A 25,582-nucleotide genomic window follows, 5' to 3' on the forward strand; every position below is an offset into this window, starting at 1 on the left:
CAGTTTTGAGTTTTGGTTTCTGTTTTGTCTTGGGATAGTCTCTGAGAATTTATCTCTGACTTTTGTTTTTAAATTTGTCTTCCTCCACCATGATTTCTCCCTGGAAAATCTCACCTGTTCTAGTGTCTCAACAATTATCTGTTACTGACTCTAAATTCAGTTTTAATTTCTTTTTAAGGAACTTGAATGGAGTTATCATTAAATTGCCAAATCTGCTTTTTCTGTAATTCTACTTTAAGTTTAATGACTTCTACTAGATAAAATATTAGCAAGAAGGAAATGCTATTGGCTTTCTCACTGGGTTAAAATTTAGGTGATGATGAGATAATGTGCATTACTAATGTTTTTAACACTGTAATATTTTTTCAAAATATGCTTTTCCCTACTGATTAGTAATCCTAGTTATGGCTGTACTGAAGTTCTGAAATAGCTTATATTTCAGTTGATTTAATTTAAATTTTAATGTATATATACAAATATATTGTTCAGATTGTGTAACGGTTATGGATAGTGGGAATTAACATTACTTTTTATGATACTTAAGTTCAATGTGATATGTTAAAGAAAATAAAATATATATTATATTCAAATTAATCTTAGCATATAAATATAAAATGCATTTTTGGAACTTTTAACTGATATTTGTTTTTCTGTTCTGATGTTTGCATTATTAACTTTTGAATATATCAACCAATTTCAAAGAGACTATATGATGAACTATAATATTTTAGGAAGAGATTTGAACTATCTCTTCTCTTATGTGGAGAAAACAAATATATTTATATTCAGAGGGAAGATGAACAGAGCAGGCATAAGATAAGCAAAATGATACACTTAAATTCAACTATATCCAGAGTCACAATAAATGTAAATTGATTAACACTTTGGTTAATACACAGAGATTATTAATGGTACATGAAACAAAACTCAAATGTTTAAAAGATACTCATTTTATTTAAAAAGGTAGAGACATAATGAAAGTAAAATAATGAGAGAGATATAAAAAATAGACAAAATAATTACTGGTGTAGTTTTATTAATAAGGCAGATTTCAATATCAGGAACTATCAGAGATGAAGGACTTTATTTCAGAAAAAATAAGTGGGTCAACTAATCATACTGAATTATGCATGTAATAAAAGAGATTCAAAATATATGAACCAGAAACTGACATAATCCAAAAGCAGAATAAGTAAAAGTACAATTATAGTGGAGATATGAATACTTCCCTTTCAGTAATTGGTAGAATAAGTTGACAGAGAATCAATAAGGATATACAAAATGTGAATGGTACTGTCAATCCACTTACCTGAATGACTACAAAATGGCACACAAAACAGTTGCAGATTATTTATTTTTCTCAACAACACATGTACCTTATTCAGAGGCGTTTTTCTTTATGGGGGAGCAGAGTGCCATAGCTGGGCCATTTCCCGTGTGCCTCCATGGAGACGTCTTTATAGAAGGGGTCTTGACTGAGCCACATTTCTCCACATTGACTTAAAACTTTTCCTCTTCTAGCCCTCTTTCTCTACCTCCCCACCAAATCCATATAAAGAGTCAAGAGCTTTTTTTTAAGGCTCTTTAGCAATGAGAGGATTCCCCCATCTGTGTTTTGTTCATTGGCTCTTGCCTCATGTTGTTCCTTAGGGGGAAAAATGCCTGGTGCCTCTTTGTTCCTGTTGGTGGCACTGTGGCAGTAAGTGAATAAAGGCTTGAATATTACTATTTTCACTTAAGCACTATGTCCTAATTGAGCACCTTGACCCTTGACTGCTTGCCACAAAATTAAAAACACCCTGTCATAGTGGGGCATATTTGTTATCTCATGCAATATTTTATGTATATCAGTCATTTTTAAAGAAAAAAGAAAAAAGTTTCAACAGTAGATTTTTATAAATAATCTTTAGATAAAAAATACAAATGGAAAATAAGCACAATTTTAACATGTTCAAATCAGTGAAATATCATTTAAGGTAATATGGACATACCATTTTATATTTCTGCACTAAAACACGAAACTATACATATTTAATGCAACAGTATTTTCACATGTATTCAGGGTAAATAGGACCACCAGTTGGCATTTTAGAGTATATACCTAAAGTTTTTTCATCTGTAATAATTCAATATCTAGAAATACCTGAAGTAAGAAAGCAAAATTATATTAAACATGTGTAGGAAATATTCACTATATTATTGTTTATTTTAGAGTAGAAGCAATCAAATTAAGCAAGAATAGCTTAAATATTATGTGTCCCTGTTATAGAATTTGCATACAATTTAGACTATGTTTTTCAGGTGTATTGTGATATTTAGAAAACACTCAAGATCAAAATATCTGATGAAAAATGGCTATATTATTCTAACTGTAATTTGAGTTTAGATGTATATATATAAGGTATTTATCTCCTTGTAACAAACTAAAATACGTATTTCCTGTGTTATGGGAATGGTCAACAGGCATGGCAGCACTACTCCCACAGAGATTATCCATTGGGTTCCACCTCCCAGAGTGTGCAGACATCATGAAAGTTTATATATCAAAGGTCCAGGTTTTTCCAGACAGTAAGAAGTACAGGGGATAGGGGGAACCAGTTAGATGCACAAAGTTAATGTAGTTTCTGATTTGCTCATCCCCATAATCACTCAGGGCTTTGCCATTTTTTAATAAATGTAAATGTTCCCTATGTATTTGAATTGGCCTAATGGAAAGAGTGAAGTATCTGAGGCCGGTGATCTATGTAGTCTAGGGACAAGTTAATACACACAGGTCCAGGGAAGCAAGGAGCCACAGAGAATCATGGGGAAGAATGGTTTAGGGAATCACAGAGAGGCTTTGAGGTGAAATCCAGATGTAACTTAACACCAAGGTTAACCAGAGTTGTGTTGGCCAGTGGAGCCTGGATGATATTTGTATTGTACAGGTAGGCATAGTATCGGCTAAAAGGAATAAACCAACAAACCAACAAAATAGAGACAGTGGCTTACTCCTGTTAAGGGAATTAGACTAAAATTATTATCAGAAAAAAAATGATTTATTTCTTGTGAATATACATTTAATTGAAGTATTATAAAGGATAAAACATATTCCATAATTACTTTAAGATTAGGAAGTTTAAATTAAATGCAACATGATGGACAATATTAGGGGTAAAAAAGTGTAGGTCAGAACCTTATTAATTCTAAGCCATGCTCTTCATCATGAGTTAAATTCGCCTTTTTTCAATTCATTTTCGCTATAATTAAAGTGGCAGAAAGATGCTGAACTTTCTCATTGAAATTGTGATGAGGAATTTCTAATCAAGCACTTTCACAATGTCAATATTAATCTCAATATTAATAATATAAATAGCCCCCATGATAAAACAATTATTACTTCCCAAATGAGAGTCAGATTTCTAATAATCACCAAAAATAAATCATTGAAAAAAATTAAGAGCTCAAATTCATAGTGAAAAAAGGGGAAGAACTGTTCTTATTGTCATTTTTATGTTTATAAAAATGAATAAATTATAGTTATTAAATTAAAAAATATGATTGATATGCACACAAAAAACTAAAAATATAGACACTGCAATTAAATGCTATTTACATTGTCTCATAGCAATGATTCAAGATTTATTTTCCTTAAAGTTTCAATGATTTACTAATAAATTTAATTTCATTTTAATAAATATTATACATAGGACCACAATTTTTGGCCTGTGCCTATCCAAATATTTTATAACTTCCTGATGTTATGACAGAATTGTTGACTGCTGCTTTTTATATCATCAAAGAAAATACCGTGAGAGCTTTATACACAGCTCCTTTGGTTCTCTTCTTTTATAACTGGTTCAGGGATGTGGATATAAGAAAGCAGTTTATGTTTTATCTCATCTTTTTAAGTTTCCTATAAGATTTCACTGGGGAACCAACAAAAACCCAAAATTTTAAAACTCATCTAGTTTAACTTTACCATCTGTTTCATTCCTCTTTTCTATTTCCATCCTCTAGTTAAATCTTTTTTTTTTTTACAATAATTTTCAGCAAGCGTGACTTATGCAAACTCACACTGAACACTGAAAGAAGTAAAGCTCAAATTAGAATTCCATATGAATACAATTTGCATTTGGGGTAGGAGTTAGAGTTTTAAAATTTTAGTTGCAACAACAGAAAATCTAAACAGAATATCTCTCTCTCTCTTTCAATCTTTCTCTCAAGCTTGCGCGTGCATGCACACGTGTGCACGTATACACACACACACAAACACAGTAATTTGAAGGCTCACATACTTAGACTTTTCAAGGGCTAGATCAGGTAAGCATTTACCCAGAGGCTCAATGTGAAATATATTCCTTCTAGCTCACAGTAAAATAGCAACAGTGCCCTCAAAGTTTCTAGAAGAAACCAGGCATACTATGTTCTGCCTCATGGCTTTTATCTTGAAGATTTTGACCCAAATTCTGGTTTGTGGGGTTCTCCATTCTGTTTAGGTGTTTTCTCAAATGTTTACCCTTTCAGTGAGTTCTTTCATAGGCACCCAAATGAAAATGTTAAATACTCATTTCTGGCTCACACATGTCATCTCCTTTTTTTAGTTCCTTCTTAACAACCATTGTTATCTAGTTTCCCAGATAACAGTATATTTCTTCACATTATCTTTTCCATTGTCTATACATGTATATTAGGCTGAATTTAAGTTTTTTGTAGGTAGATGTCTTTGTTTCTTTATACAAGACTACCCTTCTTCCAGAAAAGGCAGCAAAATTTCATCAAAGACAAGTTATGGCAAGTGTAGCAGATAGGAACCTCTTTGGAAGGATGCTTCCATGTAGGAAGAGCATAAACTCCATAAACTGAGCAACAGGAAATCTCTCCCTTAGTAGTGGGTAGTCAGTGCTTCCTTGACATGGAATTTGGGGAGAGGTGTATCTGGTGAAGATGGAAAGAATTACATGATACATAAAAGACCCCTCAGTGTTGCTTTTTTTTTTAATGTAAAAGTTGTAAAGTTCAACTTATCAAAGAAAGGGACATTGGAAGCTAAATATGTTATGGACACTCAAAATACTAGTTTGTATACATATACAAAATAAAAAATCTAATATTTACACTTTGATCTGCTGCAAAAGCCTAAGTTGAACAGAAAAGTTGAAACTATTTCCTACTGACCCATAAGTATTCTAAGCTACTAAAAGTACCTTGTAATTGTACCCTCAATGAGAAAAATACGGCAATTTGTTCATTCTTTAACAATCCTCAGAGACATTTCTTGAGATTTGGAGAATGGATGGATAGTGCCATAGTGGTGAGATCTAGAGACATCTCTGGAAAAGAATAGGTAAGGTCAGATACAACAGATCCCTGGAGCAACCAAGTGTAATTTTTGCCCCCCCACCCCGAGCGGGGTACTTGTCAGTGTCTAGAGACATTTGTGATTGTCACAAATAGAGATTGAATCTGCTAATAACAGCTGCTAAGCATCCTGCAGTGCACATGACAGCCCCCTACAACAAAGAAATATCAGGTCCAAATATCTGTACTGCTGTGGTTAAGAAAACTAACTTAGGAAGGTTAGGCCGTATAAGTTGGAGAATAGTAAAACCTGTGCCCAGAAAGAAAAACAGTCTTCATGAAAGTTAAAGAACCCCAGACTTAAAGAAGAGAAACTTTTGTCTCAAACTAGCAGACCCCTAGCATAAGATAGCATTCTAAACTGAGATTTTTTTCTAGTTTATGTGGACCCTACAACTGAGTTAGGTATGTAGAGTTGGTTAAGTCAAATTGCTTTCTTATTCTTTTTCTTTCTTTGTTGGGAACAGATTAGTTACTTTAAATTCAGAAAGAGGTACACATGCTGGTTGGTCACAAACTCTGCTTCTCAATCCTTCCCTCTGAAATACTTACTGACTTAGATTAAATTTGTTTGAATTTTTTAAAATATTTTATTTATTTATTTGAGAGAGAGAGAGAGAATGACCTGGGGGAAAGGCAGAAGGAGACAGAGAGGCAGACTCCCTGCTGAGCAAGAGGCTTGATGAGGGATTAGATCCCAGGACCCTGAGATCATGACCTGAGCCAAAGGCAGATACTTAACTGACTAAGCCACCCAGGTACCCCAAATTTGTTTGAATTTTTCTTCTTATTTATATTATTGAACATTTAGTTGAAAAAATTTGGAGGTTAAGTAGCTTGAAATATGTGATGAGAATGAGTTCTCTCTACTTTGTTTTTAAGGAGAGGGGGAAGCAGGAGCAGGATTCCAGATTTATTAAACATAAAATGGCTAAATTAAAGAGTCATTGAAATGCTTGAAGGAGCTTTAGGAAGGCTATATAATCAGGATCGACTTCAATAATCTGACCCATGTCTTATACCTCAGAAATTGTTACTCATTTTCTCTTCTCTCTTTATCATAGACAAATTTCTCAATGGCTTTCTCTGTCTACTTCATTAAGTGGATAATTTATCCTGCTTCTGTTCAGACTTTTGGTAGGGAAGTTGACTGTTGCCTAAAATAATGCTTGAAAGAGAATAATGTCCTCACAGTAGCTTTAAACTTTTAAATCTTTTTCCTGTGCATATGTTACTTCTTTATTTTAGTTCTTCAATATATTTTAATCATTTGAATCACAAGCATATTTTAAATAAGCAAGCACAAACAACATGTTTTGACTTGGAATAAATTTTTTCAAAGAACTCAAGAAAAAAAAAATTTCCTAGGGTTAATGTTTAACCAGTTGTTAAATGATTTTATTGTCCTACATTGTTAATCACAAAAAGTGGTAGAACTTTTGGTTCTACCAAAAGTTGGGCTCACATAGTATTTATTATCTGAGTCCTCTGACACTGCCTCCCTAGACAGTAAGCAATAATAAAGCAACAGGTATTCCTATCTTTGAAGAATTAATAGAAATTAAAGTTACCACACAGCTTCTATTATATGTCAAGAACTTTGTGTACAGAAAATATACCGGTGTCTTAATAGTAGTTCTGGGACAAAAATAGAAGTACTCAGAGATTAGACTTTACATCAATGTCACTTCTAGATACAAAGTAGATATGTAAGTTAACTGATTTATAATAAGTAATAATTTTGTAATTTCACATATTTTATATGTGTTTATAATAATTATCAGTAGCTATATAATAGCTAATGAATAAACTTAAATGATGAATATATTCAAAAACTCATATTTAAAAATTGATTTTATTTGATTTTATACTATTATCAATTTATAAAAGCAAGAATAGAGGGAGTTTTAAGCATATATTTTATTGTTTCTTTTGCCCACTTTTAGCAGAATTTTTATATCAGGTGATAAAGTAAATTAAAACAGTTTAAGTATAAGCAGTCACAACTTAATCTAAATTAGTGCAATCCTGTGAATAGTTGAAATGTTTATATTTAAAGGAAACAAATATGAACAGTTTATATAGCTTAGAAAATCTACAGGTGCCAATAGGTCTTCATTGATAATGAAATAGAAAAATGAATAGAAAAAAAATCATGAAGATTTTACAATTTAAAAATTTGCCTCCTGTAATGAAGGAAAAATCATTGGTGAATTTATTTCTTAAAAGTGTGGTTATTTGGGGCACCTGGGTGGCTCAGTCGTTAAGTGTCTGCCTTCCGCTCAGGTCATGATCCCAGGGTCCTGGGATCGAGCCCCACATCAGGCTCTCTGCTCAGCGGGCAGCCTGCTTCTCCCTCTCCCACTCCCCCTACTTCTGTTCCCTCTCTCGCTGTGCCTCTCTCTGTCAAAAAAATAAATATATAAATAAAACCTTAAAAAAAAGGTTATTTATGTGAATCTCATTCATGTTACATTTAGAATCACTAAGAAGGAACTTTCTTCCCAAAGTGCTTATTGGCAGGAGTTAGAGCCATAACATCTGTAGATATGCTAAGGTTAGATACCTAAAAAGAGGTATCAAAAGTAGATGTGAAATAAACTGAAGGCATAGCTTTCATGAACATTTTCTGGGGAACCTAGAGTATGGTTGAGTGAATAAAGGTACCCCAGATATGCCATGTTCTACTCCCAAGAGCCTGTCAATATTATCTTACATGGAGAAAGAGACTCTGAAGATGTGATCAAGACAAGGATTTGATATAATTTTATCCTGGATCACAAAGATTCTTATCAGAGGCCTGTAGAAGGAGTCTGAAACCAAGAAAGTGATGTGAGGAAGTGAAAAGAGACTGAAATGTTTCTCTTTGAAAGTATAGGAATTGCCCATGAACTGAGGAATATAGGCAACCACCAGAAGGTGAAAAATGCTAGGAAATTGATTCTCCCCTGAGAGGCTGCAGAAGCTGCTAGCCCTCTTGAAACTTTGACTCCATCCAAGTAGGACTGATTTTGGACTTGCAACCTTCAGAAATATAAGAAACAAATGTTTTAAACTGCTAGGGTTATAGTAATTTATTATACCAGCAATGGGAAAGAACCTAGAGATTTCAACAAAACATTTTTGACACCAAAATTTGCTAGCTGAAAATGAGTAGAGAAGCTCCTTAACAGAATATGTAAGTTTGAATATAAGGATGGTAATAGGTCCTCTCAAAAAGAGATACATGAAACCCAAAAATAAGTCACCCTAGATTTACTCTTAGAGGCCATTTCTAGTTTTAGGACTGTAACTAATTGACATAGATGAATCAGTGCAGGTCAGGGAAAAAAAAAAAAAGAGCAAGATGACTGGTTGGCCCTGTATATTGGAAAAGTGGACTCATCATTCATTGGTTAAAATTCTGTGTTTACTTTGAAATGGTGGGCATGCCTGTGGGTCCATTTGTCACCTACTTAGGGAAACAGCAGGCATGCTCATAAAGTGAGATCTTGTCTTTTAACATTTTGCTCTAACATTACTCACTCAGACAAGAATAGCCCCTGCTAATGTATCCTGCATGTGTATGTGACTTACTAATTTATCATCCACACCAGGATACATGGGAGACTTAAATGGGGTTCTATCAATTACTTGTCTAGTATAACAGACATTGAACCAAGGCTGGTTTATACATGGAACACTGTTTAACTGGTATTCTTCCCCAATATGGACAGCTAATTTTTATAAATTATAATCTATATGATCCTGATATTATCATTAACAAATTGTGAAGTAATGTTTCACCTAGCACTCTAAGAAACCAATGAAAGTGTTAATTAAAAATGAGGTGATCAACACTACAAAGCATCATATATAATTTACTATACAGCCAACATCTTGATAATAGATGTAATCACAGGTAATCACAGAGGCCCATGGGTTAACTAACTTTTATTCTTCCACAATAAGTTTTGGTGAAAGCCTTAGTCAGGGGTTTCTATGGAAAATGTCTCTACCCTTCTTTTTCATCTCAGGTTTTGTAGCCTTCTTATTTGTGCCATGTCACTAGTTGTTCTCAATGAAATAATATTTATTGAAAAACTACTTTGTAGAAACTCTCTACCTAAGCTTATACTGCTGAACAAGACAGTTCATGGTCCTATCATGCTTTAGAGTAGTCATTCAAAGTTTAGGTTTGATGATTGTATCCACCTATTGTAAGGAAGGATTAGGGGTGCTTGGGTGGCTCAGATGCTCAAGCATCGGCCTTAGGCTCAGGTCATAATCTCCAGGTCCTGGGATCAAACTCCATGTCCAGCTCCCAGCTCAGTGGAGAGTCTGCTTCTCCCTCTCCCTCTCCCTCTGCCTCTTCCTCTGCTTGTGCTCTCTCTGTCTCCCAAATGAATAAATAATACCTTCTAAAAATATAAGGAAGGATTAAAAAGGAATAAAATATTGCCATTTGCAAAGATGTGGATGGATCTAGAGAGCATTATGCTAAGTGAAAAAAGTTAGTCAGAGACAAATACCATATGATTTTACTCATATGTGAAAAGTTAAGAAATAAAACAAATGAACATAGGGGGCAAAAAAGAGAGGCAAATGAAGAAACAGACCTTAACTATGGAGGAAAAAAACTGAGGGTTACTGGCGGGGAGGTGGGCATGAGAATGGGTTAAATAGGTGATGGGGTATTAAGGAAGGCATTTGTGCTGAGCACTGGGTGTTGTATGTAAGTGATGAATCACTAAATTCTACACTCAAAGCTAATATTACTTGTATGTTAACTAACTGGAATTTAAAGAAAAAATTGGAGAAAGAAAAAAGGAAGGATTATTTCCTCAAACTGACAGCAAGAGACACAAACAGGCCCATAAGCATACTTAAGTATACTTAAATATATGCTTAATGTTAAATATATTTTCTACCTCCTTCACTAGCTCTTCATAATCTTTCCTTACCTGAATCTAAAATTGGACAGAAAAGTTCAGGGAATGAGAATTGCATGCAGATGAATGGTCACAAGAGGAAACTTGTAGGTCCTAAGAGAATAAGAGTGACAGTATTTTTCTTGGTTGTTGCCATTGTATTTTGAATAGGTTTACTGTTAGCAAATCTGGGTCAATCCCTAATTATTCTTACATCTGTTATGAGAATACAGAAAGGCATTTGCTTCACCAATTCTTTGCCACTTACCAATTTTTCTCAGCCTGGTAGTCACCTGAAGTCCTAATTCTTTATCTTTCTAGACACCCTTCACAAAGTAAGTATGTTTTTGCAAGCAATCTTTCTTAATTTACAAAAATTCCTTCTGACAATATGCTGATGACTAGAACTCTTTACAATGAGGTGCAAAGTTTAATTACATAATTGTAACAAAAAGGCTTAATATGGACTGTCACCTAGTTAAATTTTTTTGCAAAGAAAATTAAAATTACTCTTCTCATTTGAACAGTGAATATAAAAATCAGGATATATAAGTTAAATTTCAGTTTTAAAAACTAGGTGCCTCTCTTACACTTACTCTGCAAAGTTCTAATTTGACAACCACTTCTTTTTAATTCTATTCTATCTCTTTAGTAATGATTTTGAGAACTCAGTGGTGTTATCTAAGGTGATTGAGCTGAACTTTTAAAATGAACCAAATTGACCCATAGAAGCACATTGTCCCTAATCTCCTCATTAAAACTACTGATTAAAAAGGTAACTATAAGAAAGACCTGAAGGAATTATAAAATTATCTAGAATCACCCCCAAAAGAAGATGTCACAGTGAATTTTAATATTTTTAATATGGTCCAGTTTTATCTCTTTTATGAGGACCAAGGGTTAAAGTCTTCTACCCACATATACCCATTTGTGAAAATATACTCAGTGGTTCAATTGGGAAAACATTTAAGATTTAAGTTGCTAGATATAAAAAGTAAAATCAGTGAGGTAAAAATTGATTATAAAAATAATACAAGACACAAAAAGATGGAAGAGCATTCCACGCTTATGGATCAGAAGAATAAACATTGTTAAAATGTCTATACTGCCTAGAGCCATCTATACTTTCAGCACCATCCCAATCAAGATTCCACTGGCATTTTTTCAAAAAGCTGGAACAAACAATCCTAAAATTTGTATGGAACCAGAAGAGACCCCGAAATGCTAAGGAAATATTGAAAAAGAAAAACAAAACTGGGGGCATCATATTGCCTGATTTCAAGATTTACTACAAAGCTGTGATCACCACGGCAGCATGGTACTGGCACAAAAACAGACACATAAACCAGTGGAACAGAGTAGAGAGTCTAGATATGGACCCTCAACTCTATGGTCAAATAATCTTTAACAAAGTAGGAAAAAATATACAGTGGAAAAAACATAGTCTCTTCAATAAATGGTGCTGGGAAAATTGTACAGCTATGTATAGAAAAATGAAACTTGACTATTCTCTTACACCATACACAAAGAAAAACTCAAAATGGATCAAAGACCTCAACGTGAGGCAGGAATCTATCAAAATCCTAGAGGAGAACATAGGCAGTAACCTCTTTGACATTTGCTACAGCAACTTCTTTCAAGACACATCTCCAAAGGCAAGGGAAACAAAAGTGAAAATGACCTTTTGGGACTGCATCAAGATCAAAAGCTTCTGCACAGCAAAGGAAACAGTCAACAAAACAAAGAGGCAAACCACGGAATGGAAGAAAATATTCACAAATGACACTACAGACAAAGGGCTGATATCCAAGATCTATAAAGAACTCCTCAAACTCAAAATAAACAAAACAGATAATCACGTCAAAAAAATGGGCAGAAGACATGAACAGACACTTCCCCGAAGAAGACCTACAAATGGCTAACAGACACATGAAAAAATGTTCATCATCATTAGCCATCAGGGAGATTCAAATCAAAACCACATTGAGATACTACCTTACACCATTTAGAATGGCCAATATTAACAAGAACGTAAACAACATGAGTTGGAGAGGATGTGGAGAAAGGGGAACCCTCTTACACTGTTGGTGGGAATGCAAATTGGTGCAGCCACTTTGGAAAACAGTGAGGAGATTCCTTAAGAAATTAAATACAGAGCTACCCTATGACCCTGCAATTGCACTACTGGGTATTTACCCCAAAGATACAGATGTAGTGAAAAGAAGGACCATCTGTACCTCAATGTTCATAGCAGCAATGGCCACAGTCACCAAACTGTGGAAAGAACCAAGATGCCCTTCAACGGATGAATGGATAAAGATATGGTCCATATATACTATGGAGTATTATGCCTCCATCAGAAAGGATGAGTACCCAACTTTTGTATCAACATGGATGGGACTGGAAGAGTTTATGTTGATTGAAATAAGCCAAGCAGAGAGAGTCAATTATCATATGGGTTCACTTATTTGTGGAGCATAAAGAATAATATGGAGGACATGGGGAAATGGAGAAGAGAAGTGAGTTGGGGGAAATTGGAGAGGGAGACAAACCATAAGAGACTGTGGACTCTGAGAGAGAAACTGAGGGTTTTGGGGGGGTGGCAGTGGGAGGTTGGGTGACCCTGATGGTGGGTATTATGGAGGGCAGGTATTGCATGGAACACTGGGTGTGGTGCATAAACAATGAACTCTGGAACACTGAAAAGAAATATTAAAAAAATAAAAATTAAAAAAAAGAAGATATGATCCATACATACAATGTGGTATTATGCCTCCATCAGAAAGGATGAATACCCAACTTTTATATCAACATGGTTGGCTTGGAAGAGATTATGCTGAGTGAAATAAGTCAAGCAGAGAGAGTCAATTATCACATGATTTCACTTACTTGTGGGACATAAGGAATAACACAGAATACATTGGGAGATGGAGAGGAGAAGTGAGTGGGGGGAAATCGGAGGGGGTGATGAACCATGAAAGACTGTGGACTCTGAGAAACAAACTGAGGGTTTTGGAGGGGAGGTGGGTTGGGGGTTGGGTGAGCATGGTGGTGGGTATTAAGGAGGGCACATATTGCATGGAGCACTGGGTGTGGTGCATAAACAACGAATTTTGGAACACTGAAAAAAAATAAAATTAAATTAAAAAAATAATACAGGAAAAACTAAGATACACACACACATATTTACAGATGGAGAAGATATTTACACAGATATTTAATTTAAATATTTAGTTAAATAGCAAAATGTTAACTACAATTGAGTTCAAGTAATGTAACAACAACAAAATGTTATAAAACTAGACTTGTATTAAAACAAATAAATGAGTACATATTAAATTATTTTTTCCATTACTTATGCAAGTTAAAAAAAATATTTAGTCACACAGTCTGTTAAGAATGTATTCTTCCTGGTATGGCAACCTTATCAAATATGTCTGATTACACCCCAAAAAACAGCATCAGCTGGAAAATTTAAAAATCTGTGGAAACAAAATTTATACATTTTTAAAGGATTTGAGAGTTTTTTCTTTCTCCAGAAAAGATGAAATTTAACTATAGCCAAAAAACTCTAGAATGAATACAAGTTAATTGAAAAATAAAACTGAAGCTGTTTAATTAATTAAACAATTGTTTTATTTAATGTTATACTGCTATTATAAGAAATTTCACTGGGATTTAGCTGGGATGAAAATTTTAATAGGGAGTTTGATTTTCCAGTCATTTGTTTGATAACAGGCTAAGACAAATGAATGTTACCTAGTCTGTGAAAGAAAGTTGAAGATAACAAATTAAAAAAGGGAATTTTAACATTACTGTAAATGATAAAGATAACCATTTCTTTTCTCTCTCTCAGACTGTCAAATACATTCCTGAAATTGAATATAATTTGGCGTTCAAGGCCAAAAAAATGTGTGATAGACTATCACTATGGTTTAGTGTCTTAGTTAAATTCTTTTTAGCCTGATAGCCAGAAGTTGATTTAGGAGCAAAGATAATCAGATTATTTTCATAGTTCTTTGGACCTGATTGAACATAAAAGAATTACTTCACTCTTTGAAGATTTTTCATGCACTTTCTAATTTTCTTCACTTAGTTTAAAGCAATGATAGGAGTTTAATAATAGACGGCGTGTTTGAGAGGTTTAAAAACAAAAGTCCTTCAGAGGGAATAAATATGTTAGGAAACAGGATAGCCTTGGAGAATATTACAGTTTATCCATACTGACATAGAAGACTGATGTAAAATAATTTTACAAAATCTATATGTTTAAGAATGGGAAGAGAGGGAGAAGTTGGAAGATGACAGTGGAATAGAAGAACCCCAGGCTCAACCCATCCCATGAATGCAACTCGGTAACTGTCAAACCATCCTGAATACCTCAGGAATTGCCCTGAAACCTGACAGAGCAAACTCCCCAATTAAGTTAGAAAAGAGGTTACATCAGTGAGGGCTGGAAGTCCGGAGACAGGGTTAGGGAGAAAAACTGATCTTGACCCTTTCAGTGGGAAGGGAGCCACAGTCATGGAGAAGGGCGAGAGACAGACTCATTCACCTGGGAGCTCATGAGGAAAAGGAATCCTCATAGTAGTTGGCTTGGAAATCAAAAGGGGCCAAATTTTGTGACTTCTGGCAATCAGCAGGACCTAAAGCCTAGAGTTTTAAAGGTCAGCGGGCTGAGCTGGGATAGATCCTGAAAGGCATTGTGCTGCACTTGAAGAAAAGGTAGGGAAAACAGCAGGAACATACAGTGTGGAAATAGTGATCTGAAGAGTGCCCCTAGGCATGCCCCACACCATGGGGAGGTTATTTGCTCACCCTCAAGCACATCCCAGGGAGGCATAGTTCACAGAGAGATCTCTCTAGGAACAAAGTAACTGGCCTGTAACATTCCATTCCCCTGCCCCTCAGCATAAGCAAAGGGTCAGGTGTTTGAACAACACCGTGCCTACACTCTACCTTACTTGGTTACACCCAACCCTCCCCACTCCTACTCCCCATGCACTCCCACCGCCACCCCCACCCAGTGATCTGGTGGACCGCCCTTCCCAGTCTTGCTTGTCTTGGTCCCAGCACCGCAGTCCTCCTCTCCCAGAAGACTGATCCAAATCCTTACTCACATCATGAGTGTCTCTTGACATGGAAGTTGTATGTAGCTGTGGTTCCAGCTGTGGTGGTGACTGGTCTCATTTCACAGACCAGAGCACACCTAGGTAAAATGCACCACATTCAGGTCAGGGACTAAATGCTTCCCACAACAGACAAAAAAGAGAGCCCTCCAGATGACTGGTCTGAAGGATAAAGTGGCCAAGGACAACAACAAAGCACATGCAGCACACATTGGAGACACTCCCAGAAGCACTAGGCTCTCTGAAACAGGGGACATTACACAGTATGCTGCTACAGGACCTCTTCTTCCTAAGGCCATCACCCTCAAGAACCGGCAACAACTGACTTTCCTAACACAGCAAAAGAAGTATAGAGACTTAAACAAAATGATAGGACAGAGAAATTTATCATAAATGAAAGAGCAAGACAAGGCTAGGGCCAGAGATATAAGTGAAACAGATATAAATAACATACCTGATAGAGAATTATTTTTTTAATTTTTAAATTTATTTTCAGCGTAACAGTATTCATTGTTTTTGCACCACACCCAGTGCTCCATGCAATCCGTGCCCTCTCCAATACCCACCACCTGGTTCCCCCAACCTCCCACCCCCTGCCCCTTTAAAACCCTCAGATTGTTTTTCAGAGTCCATAGTCTCTCATGGTTCACCTCCCCTTCCAATTTCCCTCAACTCCCTTCTCCTCTCTAACTCCACTTTTCCTCCATGCTATTTGTTATGCTCCACAATCAATGAAACCATATGATAATTGACTCTCTCTGCTTGACTTATTTCACTCAGCATAATCTCTTCCAGTCCCGTCCATGTTGCTACAAAAGTTGAGTATTCATCCTTTCTGATGGAGGCATAATACTCCATAGTGTATATGGACCACATCTTCCTCATCCATTCGTCCGTTGAAGGGCATCTTGGTTCTTTCCACAGTTTGGCGACTGTGGCCATTGCTGCTATAAACATTGGGGTACAGATGGCCTGATAGAGAATTTAAACTAATGATTATAAAGATGCTCACTGGGGGTGCTTGGGTGGCTCAGTTGGTTGGACATCTGACTCTTAATTTCTGCTCAGGTCATGATCTTAGGGTTGTGAGTTTGAGCTCCAAATCAGGCTCCATGTTCAAAAGGAAGTCTGCTTGAGATTCTCTCTCTCTCCTTCTGCCCCTCCCCCTCCTCTCTCTCTCTCTCTCTCTCTTTTTCTTTCTCACAAGATAAATAAGCCTCTTAAAAATATGAAGATACTCATTGGAATTGAGAGAAGATTGGAGGACATCAATGAGACCATTGACACAGATAAAGAATGATAGCAGAGACAAAGGGCTCAAAACTGAAATCACAAACACACTTCATGGAATGAATGGAAGGCTGGAAGAAGCAAGCATGGGAATTAAATGATGACCTAGAAGACAGAGTAATAGAAAGTAATCAAGCTGAACAAAGGAGAGAAAAAATTATGCAAAAAAATAAAATTAAGGAACTCAGCAATTCCATCAAACATAGTAATATACATATATACATATATATAGAATATCTTTCCACTTACTGTGTCTTCTTCAATTTCTTTCATCTATGTCTTATAGTTTTTAGCATACAGATCTTTCATCTTCTTGGTTAAATTTATTACTGAGTATCTTACTGCTTTTGGCACTATTGCAAATACTTTATTTCTTAAGATAATTCCTTTTTAGTGTATAGAAACACAACTGATTTTCGTATGTTGATTTTGTATCCTACAACTTTAATGCATTTGATTTATTATTATTCCTAAGTTTTTAGAATTTTTAATACATATAAGATCATGTCATCTGTGAACAGACATATAAATTTACTTTTTTTTTTCCAATTTGGATGCTTCTTAATTCTTTTTATTATCTAAATGCTCTAGCTAAGACTTTTAGTAATTTCTTAAATGAGAGTGATAAGGATAGCCAACCTTGTCTTTTTCCTGATCTTAGCAGAAGAGCTTTCAAACTTTACCATGGAATATGACATTAGCTATGTGCTTGTCATGTATGGTTTTTACTATGGTGAGATACATTTCTTCTATATCCACTTTGTTGAGAGTTTTTAACATAAATGGATGTTGAATTTTATCAAATACCTCCCATGCATCTATTGTGATCACTGTATGATTTTATCATGCATTTTATTCATGTGATATATAACATTTATTGATTTGCATACATTGAACCATCCTTGTACCCCAAACATGAATACTACTTGATCAGTGGTGTATTATCTTTTAATGTGCTGTTGAACTTGCTAATACTGTGTTTAGATATTTTGTAACAATACTCATTAAGATATTGGCCTGTAGTTTTCTTTAATGATAGTGTCTTAGTCTGGTTTTGGTATGAGGGTAATGCTGGCCTCATAAAATGAATTTGAGAGTGTTTCCTTCTCTTTTATTTTTTGGAAGACATTTGGAAGAATTGGTATTAGTTCTTTAGAAGTTTTTTAAAAATTCATGATTGATTCCATCTGGTCCTGGTAAATTCTTTTTTGGGAGGTTTTTGATTACTGACTCAATCTCCTTTCTCTCTCTCTTTCTGTTCAAATTTTTAGTTTCTTTATGATTCAGTCTTGGTCAGTTATATGTTTCTAGGAATTTATCCATTTCTTTTACATTGTTCAATTTTTGCATATAGTTATTCTAGTAGTCTATTATGATATTTCTATTTGTATGGTGTAAGTTGTAATAGCTCCTTTATCATTCATAATTTAATATATTTGGGCTTCTTCCCCACCCCCCCTTGTTTGGTCTAGCTGGACATTTATTAATTTTAGTTATCTTTTCATGGAATCAAATCTTAGATTTTTTAAATCTTTTTATTGTTTTTCTATTTTCTATTTCATCTATTACTGCTATAATCTATTATTTCTTTCCTGCTGCTAACTTTTGTCTTAGTTCATTCTTCATTTTCTAGTCCTTGATATATAAAGTTAGGTTATTTATTTGAGATTTTTTTTCTTGATCTGTGTTTTTATCACTATACACTTACCCTTTAGAACTGATTTTGCTGCATCTATATTTTAGCATCTTTTTCCATTTTCATTTATCTCAAGTTTTTTTTTTTAATTTCCTTTGATATGTTTTTTGATCTATTTTTGTGTTGTTTAACTTCCATATAATTCCAGCTTTTCTCCTATTACACCTATAGCTTCACTCTATTGTGGTCAATAAAGACACTTGATATAACTTATTCTTCTTTTCTTTGACTTGTTTTGTGTCTTAACATATCATTGATGCCTATTCTGCTGCTGTTGAGTGGAATATTCTGCTGGATCCATTTGGTCTATAGTTCGGTTCAAATCTGCTCTTTTTTATAGATTCTCTGAACGGATCTATTCATTGTTTATAATGGGGTATTAATGTCCCTAAGTATTATTGTATTGCTATTTATTTCTCCCTTTAGCTCTTCTAGCATTTGCTTTATATATTTGGGTGCTACAATATTAGGTGCATAAATATTTACAACTGCTATATCTTCTTGATGGGTTGACCCATTTATCATTATATAACCATCTTTGGTTCTTTTAACCATTTCTTGGTTAAAGTCAATTTTGTCTGCTGTAACTGTCCCCACTGTACTTTGGTTACCAATTGATTGAAATATATTTTTCCATCCCTTCACTCTGTCTACATGTGTTCTTAAAGCTATGTTAAGTCTCTTGTAGGAAGTATCATTAGATATTTTCTAATTTTTTTCCTTGTGAATTCATCACTGCTCTTTCAAAAGTCATTAAATTTCTTTAAACCAGGTAGAGTAAGATTTAATATAAATAAATAAAATGCTAATGATTTATTAGTGGTAGCTAAAGAAGGATGAGTGAAAAAGAAATAGCAATGGAAGGGGAAGGTCACAAAAACAAGAGAACTTCAGATTTATAAGATCCTGTACCTCAAAGTTGGTAACATTTCTGTTGTGTCAGTCAGTTAACAATTGCACCAATTGTTCTATTAATGTGTAAATTAAAGAACAAAAATAAAGTAGAAGATAATGGGGTTTGAAACCCAACTATGTAGGTTTATGTCCTAGTCTTATGAAAATCGAGGTGCATAAACTTAAAACAAAAAGACAAAACCTCTTAGTTGTTGTCTTTTTATCTTAAGTATAAAACAGAATATAAGACTTACTTTCAAGGCTGTTGAGTATTCAAACGAAATGAATTAAATAAGATAATGTTTTTGAACATATTTGAAGAATGGTAAAAGTTATATGTATGGTAAAATTGTATCTCTCATACAACACAGAAAGAGATGGAGTACCCTTTATCCCTTTTATTAATTTCTTTATTACATAAAAGGAAAAATATGTCTATGTTTTTTTACACAGTTTATAAAAACTGATAAGCGCTTAAAATAAATATAAATAGAATCACCAGGGAACATAGATCTTGTAGTTGTAGGTATAAGGCATGATTTAGAGATATAGTTTCTTTGAAAGAGACAAGTTTAAGATACTTAATATAGCAAGAGAAGCAGGATATCTAAAAGAAATCATTATCTAGCCTAAGAAATGTGTCTGCTAAAATAATAAATCAACATCTAGAGTTGTTTTCAAAGCTTCTTCATACTATCAATCAAGATCAATCTCCCTTTATAAAAAAAGGAAAAGCCTTAAGCAAAGCATCTTCAAATACATTTGGCATAAGAGATGTTAAATCAGTTGGTTAGGATTACAAAATTTTTATGAATATGTATTTTGTGTCAATCAAATAAAAGTCACAAAACTTTGGTACTGCAGAATTTTCTTCTTTCTGATGTGACATATACTGACATGCGATGCAAAAAAAGAAAAATGATTGCTTTCCTTTTTATGGACCATTCTCTTGATTTTCTTCCTTCTTTGTACTGCCATAGTGAAACTACTTGTCTTAATTTCATTCTTTGCTTACCAAAATTATGCTCTCAGAAGCTTATTGAAGTTCAAAGTCAGTTCAAGTTTAGGTTTCTAATATGTGCCAGTTAATTAGTTCACTGTCAACAACAAGATAAATGTTCACTTCCAAATGCATGTTTGTATATCCCCACCCCCGGCACCCCACTCACTTTCAAAAGAAATAGTATAAACACTGGATCGCTTGCCGTTTTCAATTTTTATATATAAACTTGGCAGTCAAGTTCAGGATAAATTGACACTACTATTTTCTGTGTATATTTTATTAGCAATTTATAAACACCTACTGTTTACCACAATAAATGTAATATTAATTAAACAATGAATCAGAGAACATTGCATCAAAAACTAATGATGTACTTTATGCTAACATAACAATAAAAAATAGAAAAATTTTTCTTACAGAAATATGAGCTATATATTTTGTAAGATAAGGACAAATTTAATACTATTGATAGATATTTCAAATTTGAAACAATCCTCAAAAACTGAGTTTAGTCTGACCTCTAGATGGAAGAAACTTTTGAAAAGAGTGTTAGGTAAGTTATGCTATGGTGATTAACCACCCACAAACACACAGGTGCAGGCAAACATATTTCAGAGGCCTAAAACAGAAGGTAATTTCTGTCATCACGTGCCAGTTGCAGCTCTGTTCCTCATTCTCATTCAATTCAGGAATAATACTTTGAATATATGATCTACTGGGGGCAACTACCCATAGCAGTTTGCAGAGTACTTAGTATCTTCATTGGACACAGGAATTTCAATACTAACAAAGTCAAGACCCAGGTAAATAGTTGAGTTGGTCACCCTAAATGTACTCTACCACAACATTTTATATAAAAAGAGTAATATTTCTATTTATAGACAAAGGTTGAAACTTATGATCGCTGAAATGTATTTCCAGACTGCCACAGATTTTCTAACAAACATTTGTTACCTAATACATGAATTCTATGAAGAGTATTAAAACTAGGTATTATTTTTAAAGCATTTAGTCCAAGTGTTAATTTGGTGAGATTAAAAAATAAAATAGATCAATAAGCATTTCCATGTGAATGTTTTTAATTCTCATGGGAATAAATAAAATTGATGGAGAAAAATTAATATTAACATGTTATCTGAGGTCACTGTAGAACTTTAGATAACAGAAGAGAGGACTATTCATCCTACTGAAAATAAATTAACTTCAATGTAAAAGAGAGGAGACTTTAGAGTAACTGAATTTTGCAAAGATCGATTTGGTCAGACAATTATGCTGAATCATCAAGTCTTTCTATTTAAGTTTATGAAAATTAAGAAAATAGTGTTTTAATAGGCAGTGAGTATTATATTAGTCACCATGTCCACATGAATTCAGAATGACTATTTTTCCTTAATTAATTAACCTTTCAGATTATCTCTCATCTTTAGTGTTGATTCCTGTTATATTGCCACTTATTAATTAATATAGAGACTTCTACTTCAAGATTCATATTTTGTCTAGTTATTAGGAAATTGTGTTGTGAATCCAGGTAAAATGTAATTATGACTTGAAACAATGAGTACAAAGATCACTTAGTGTAGTAATTGCAATAAAGGAAATTTCAGATGTTTGTGATTCTTTGTGCCCCATGACTCAGCTCTTCTAAGATTGGCTAATTTAGGGGAATTTTCTCACTGAAAGCTTGGAGAATCAGAAATAAATGTAGGGTATCCAAAAATAGAATATGTGATAGTAGTCTGTCCCCAGGGCTTAAACTTACCTTATTGGTTTATGTCATTCTAAAACTTCAGTAGCATGTATTAAAACTTATTGATGGCTTGAGTGTGACTTGAAATTGTTTAAATTTTATTAATTCCATTGTGGATATAACCAGATATGAATTCTGTCTTTGAAGATACTAGGAATCACCATAGACAAATCATATTAGAAAATATGCCCTAATTATATTAAAATATTTTCAAATGATACACAAATTTTTAAAAACTAAACAACTTCTAACAGTACCTGGCATCTCATTGTGTTAATACTATTGGTTCACCTGTGCTTCAAATAGTGTACCTTTTAATACTATAGTTACTTTTAATTTGTACTATACCTATACAGAAATTGTGACTTCTTAAGAGGGAAAGACCAATTAACTCAGGTCTGGGTAGAGTTGAACACATAGGTCTCAGAAATTGGATAATCATTATGCTATTTTTTTAAAGATTTATTTATTTATTTGACAGACAGAGATCACAAGTAGGCAGAGAGGCAGGCAGAGAGAGAGAAGGAAGCAGGCTCCCCACTGAGCAGAGAACCTAATGCAGGGCTTGATTCCAGGATCATGACCTGAGCCTAAGGCAGAGGCTTTAACCCACTGAGCCACCCAGCCACCCCTCATTATGCTATTTCTGCTGATTATTTTTCTTCTAGAGAAGGTGTAAATGCTAAGTGGAGCATCTCTTGGCACTGTGATGTGCCTTCAGTTAGGGGAGCAGCCTTGGGCTTCTCTGGAGGCACTGATAGGCCTGGTGCTCTGTGCCTCATGGCTCTGTCATGAACAGATGTTGGAAGGGCAGCTCTGGGCTGGGGCCTGTGCTGGGTCATGTATGAAACTCTGGTATCAGAACAGTTGGCAGAGTTGTTTTAAATCTGTCTGATCCCTGGCATTTGGTGAGAGTACCTCACGGTACTCTACAAGTCATGGACTCCTTTCTGGCTACAGTCATCCCTAGATGGTCATGGTGTCTGCCCCACCCTCAGACCATGTACTTAACAGGACAAAAACCCAGGCTAATACACACCAGGAAACATACCTTGTGATATATATCCCAGAAAACAGAGTGTAAGGGACTGTTGTGGATTGAAGAATGAGTCAATCTAGCCAAAAGAATATCACATAAGCGTTTTGAACATGAACATGATGAAAGATGGTACAGAAAGAGAAATGGAAAGAATAAAAGAAATAAGCAAAAGTTACCTAAAAAGTATGTCTTATAAACTTTAATCAGTAATTCTAGAAATCAACTGTATATTTATAAGCAAAATACTCATAAACATATTTTAATAAGATGCATATCATTTTGCATTGCTTCCTTTTCTAGTATGTAGGTACTTTAGAGTGCACGAGATATTCCTGTTGGCTTGTGAAGAATGTTTGCTTCATTCATCTGTACCCCTGCTACTGTGGAACCAAAAGCCATGACATTTGCCAAGCTAAAGTCCATCCTCCTCCTCAATTTAAATATTTGTGGCAACTGGTATTTAAAGGTAATCCAATCTTTTTTTTTTTTTTTTTGTATGTCTAAATCACTTCAAAATCTATTAGGTAAGTCTGTTTCCAATTACACAAAATATTTTATATCTCAAAACACGAAATAAAGTAAGAATGTATTTAATACTGTGTTCTCTGATTTGTTCCTTTAATAGACATACACTTAACACCCACTACATCTCAGGAATTCTGCTTGGTACAAGGTATATAATAATGAAGAAAACTAGAGCTATTCCCTACTCTTGTAGATCTGTTTTTTGGAGAGAAATTATTGGGCATATACAGTATGATACAATACGAAATAAAATAGCCTCTCATGACATCTTATAACCAAAGAGGAAAAAAAAGAAAAAAGAAAAAAATTGGACAATTGGAAGAGTAAATGGGGAGGTCAGATAAAGTTTCCATTATAAAATGACCCTTGAACAGAGATACAAAGAATAAAGTGAGGGTAGAGAAGTTAGAGAAGAGTGCATTTTAGTTTGAGGGAATTATATTTTTTAAAAACACTGTGTTTCAAAGTATACAAAGTTTCAGTCATGCAAGATAAAGCAGTTTTGAAATCTACTGTACAACATAGGGCCTATGATTAATGGTAACATACTGTATATTTAAAATTTTGCTAAGAAGATAGATCTTATATTAGATGTTCTTATCATGGGAAAAAAAAACAAAATAAACAACAACAAAATAAAAAAACAAAGTGGGTGGGAAGAAAGTTTTACAGGTGATGGATAAATTTATGATATTTATTTTGATTATGGTTCACAGATGTATACATAACTCCAGACACATCAACTTGTATACTTTAAATATCTACAACTTTTGTTTTTTAAAGACTTTATTTACTTATTTGAGAGAGAGAGAGACAGTGAGAGAGGGAACACAGCAGGGACAATGGGAGGGGGAGAAGCAGGCTCCTCACTGAGCAGGGAGCCCTATGAGGGGCTCAATCCCAGGACCCTGGGATCATGATCTGAGCCAAAGGCAGACACATAACAACTGAGCCACCTAAGCATCCCAAATATCCACAACTTTTTATATGTCCATCATACCCTCAAAAAAATGGGTTTAAAAAAACCTCCACTAAATTAAAAGGGATGAATCCTTTGAAGACCTGTTGCATCTCTGAGAACAAGAATAGAAATATGATTTGGGGAGAGAGCCATGCCAGCGCTAAAGTGCTGGGTTAAATATTTCTATTTTTTATTCTAAAAGGAATAGGAAATCACTATAGAGTTTGACACATTTAAAAAATAGCCAAAAGGAAAAATAGATTGGAGAATGGAAAATTGATAGTTGAATATTAGTCATCTTGTTGGGGGATAGAAGCTTGAAATACATGAAAGTTCTTATTTTGAAGTGAATACAGAGAGCAACTAACAGAGATGTCAATGGGAATCCTAAGTTTCTGGCTTTAACTCTTGAAAAAATTGTAACACATTTTTTAAATATGTTTTTAATTGTTTTATACAATGGCAGTTCTTATTTCAAAATCTATTTTGATGAACATAATTTTCTGTTCTATGATTACACTTTGTATACTAGTTAACTTAGCTCATGCAAATTGGCACACATTCTTAAAACTGTATGGTACTTCTGTTAAATCTTTTAAAGACTATTTCCTCTGTCAATGATATTTTGGCATTACGGTTTATCAACAATCAGCATATGAGTAGGTTTGATATGTCTGCTCTCAACTAAGGGCTTATTTTATTCAACTGACAACAGCTGCACTTACAGCACCACTATTATATTAAAACAGTGTTGAAGTAAACTATCAATTAGCTTTTTAGACAGTAGACATGATAATTTATTTCATTATGCTCTAAAATGATATTCTGGAGAATTAACAACCCCTAATGACAGAAATAGTTACCAGTTCATTAAGCAAATCACACTCAACACCAAAAGTGATAGAAGAGAGCAATGACTTGTTGATTATTTTATGCTAGTGCTAAAAGGAACTTAGGAGATTGTATTATGAATATTTACTATTTTAAGAATGACACAAAACAAGCAAACGAGAACAACTGAAGTTAGAGAAGTTACCTAATGTATTTG

The 25,582-nt window shown here is 34.3% G+C and overlaps 1 protein-coding gene across 1 annotated transcript in view; it reads left to right on the forward strand.

Moving 5' to 3' along the window:
• EYS (eyes shut homolog) overlaps nt 1–25,582 on the forward strand; it is a 1,652,140-nt gene that overhangs the window by 106,334 nt on the left and 1,520,224 nt on the right. The window contains 1 exon segment of the mRNA XM_032864581.1: nt 23,349–23,514. Coding sequence (XP_032720472.1) covers nt 23,349–23,514 — 166 coding nt within the window.

The sequence above is a fragment of the Lontra canadensis genome, unplaced genomic scaffold (genome assembly GCF_010015895.1).
Source record: "Lontra canadensis isolate GAN:19392208 unplaced genomic scaffold, GSC_riverotter_1.0 scaffold27, whole genome shotgun sequence".
Lineage (NCBI taxonomy): Eukaryota > Metazoa > Chordata > Mammalia > Carnivora > Mustelidae > Lontra > Lontra canadensis.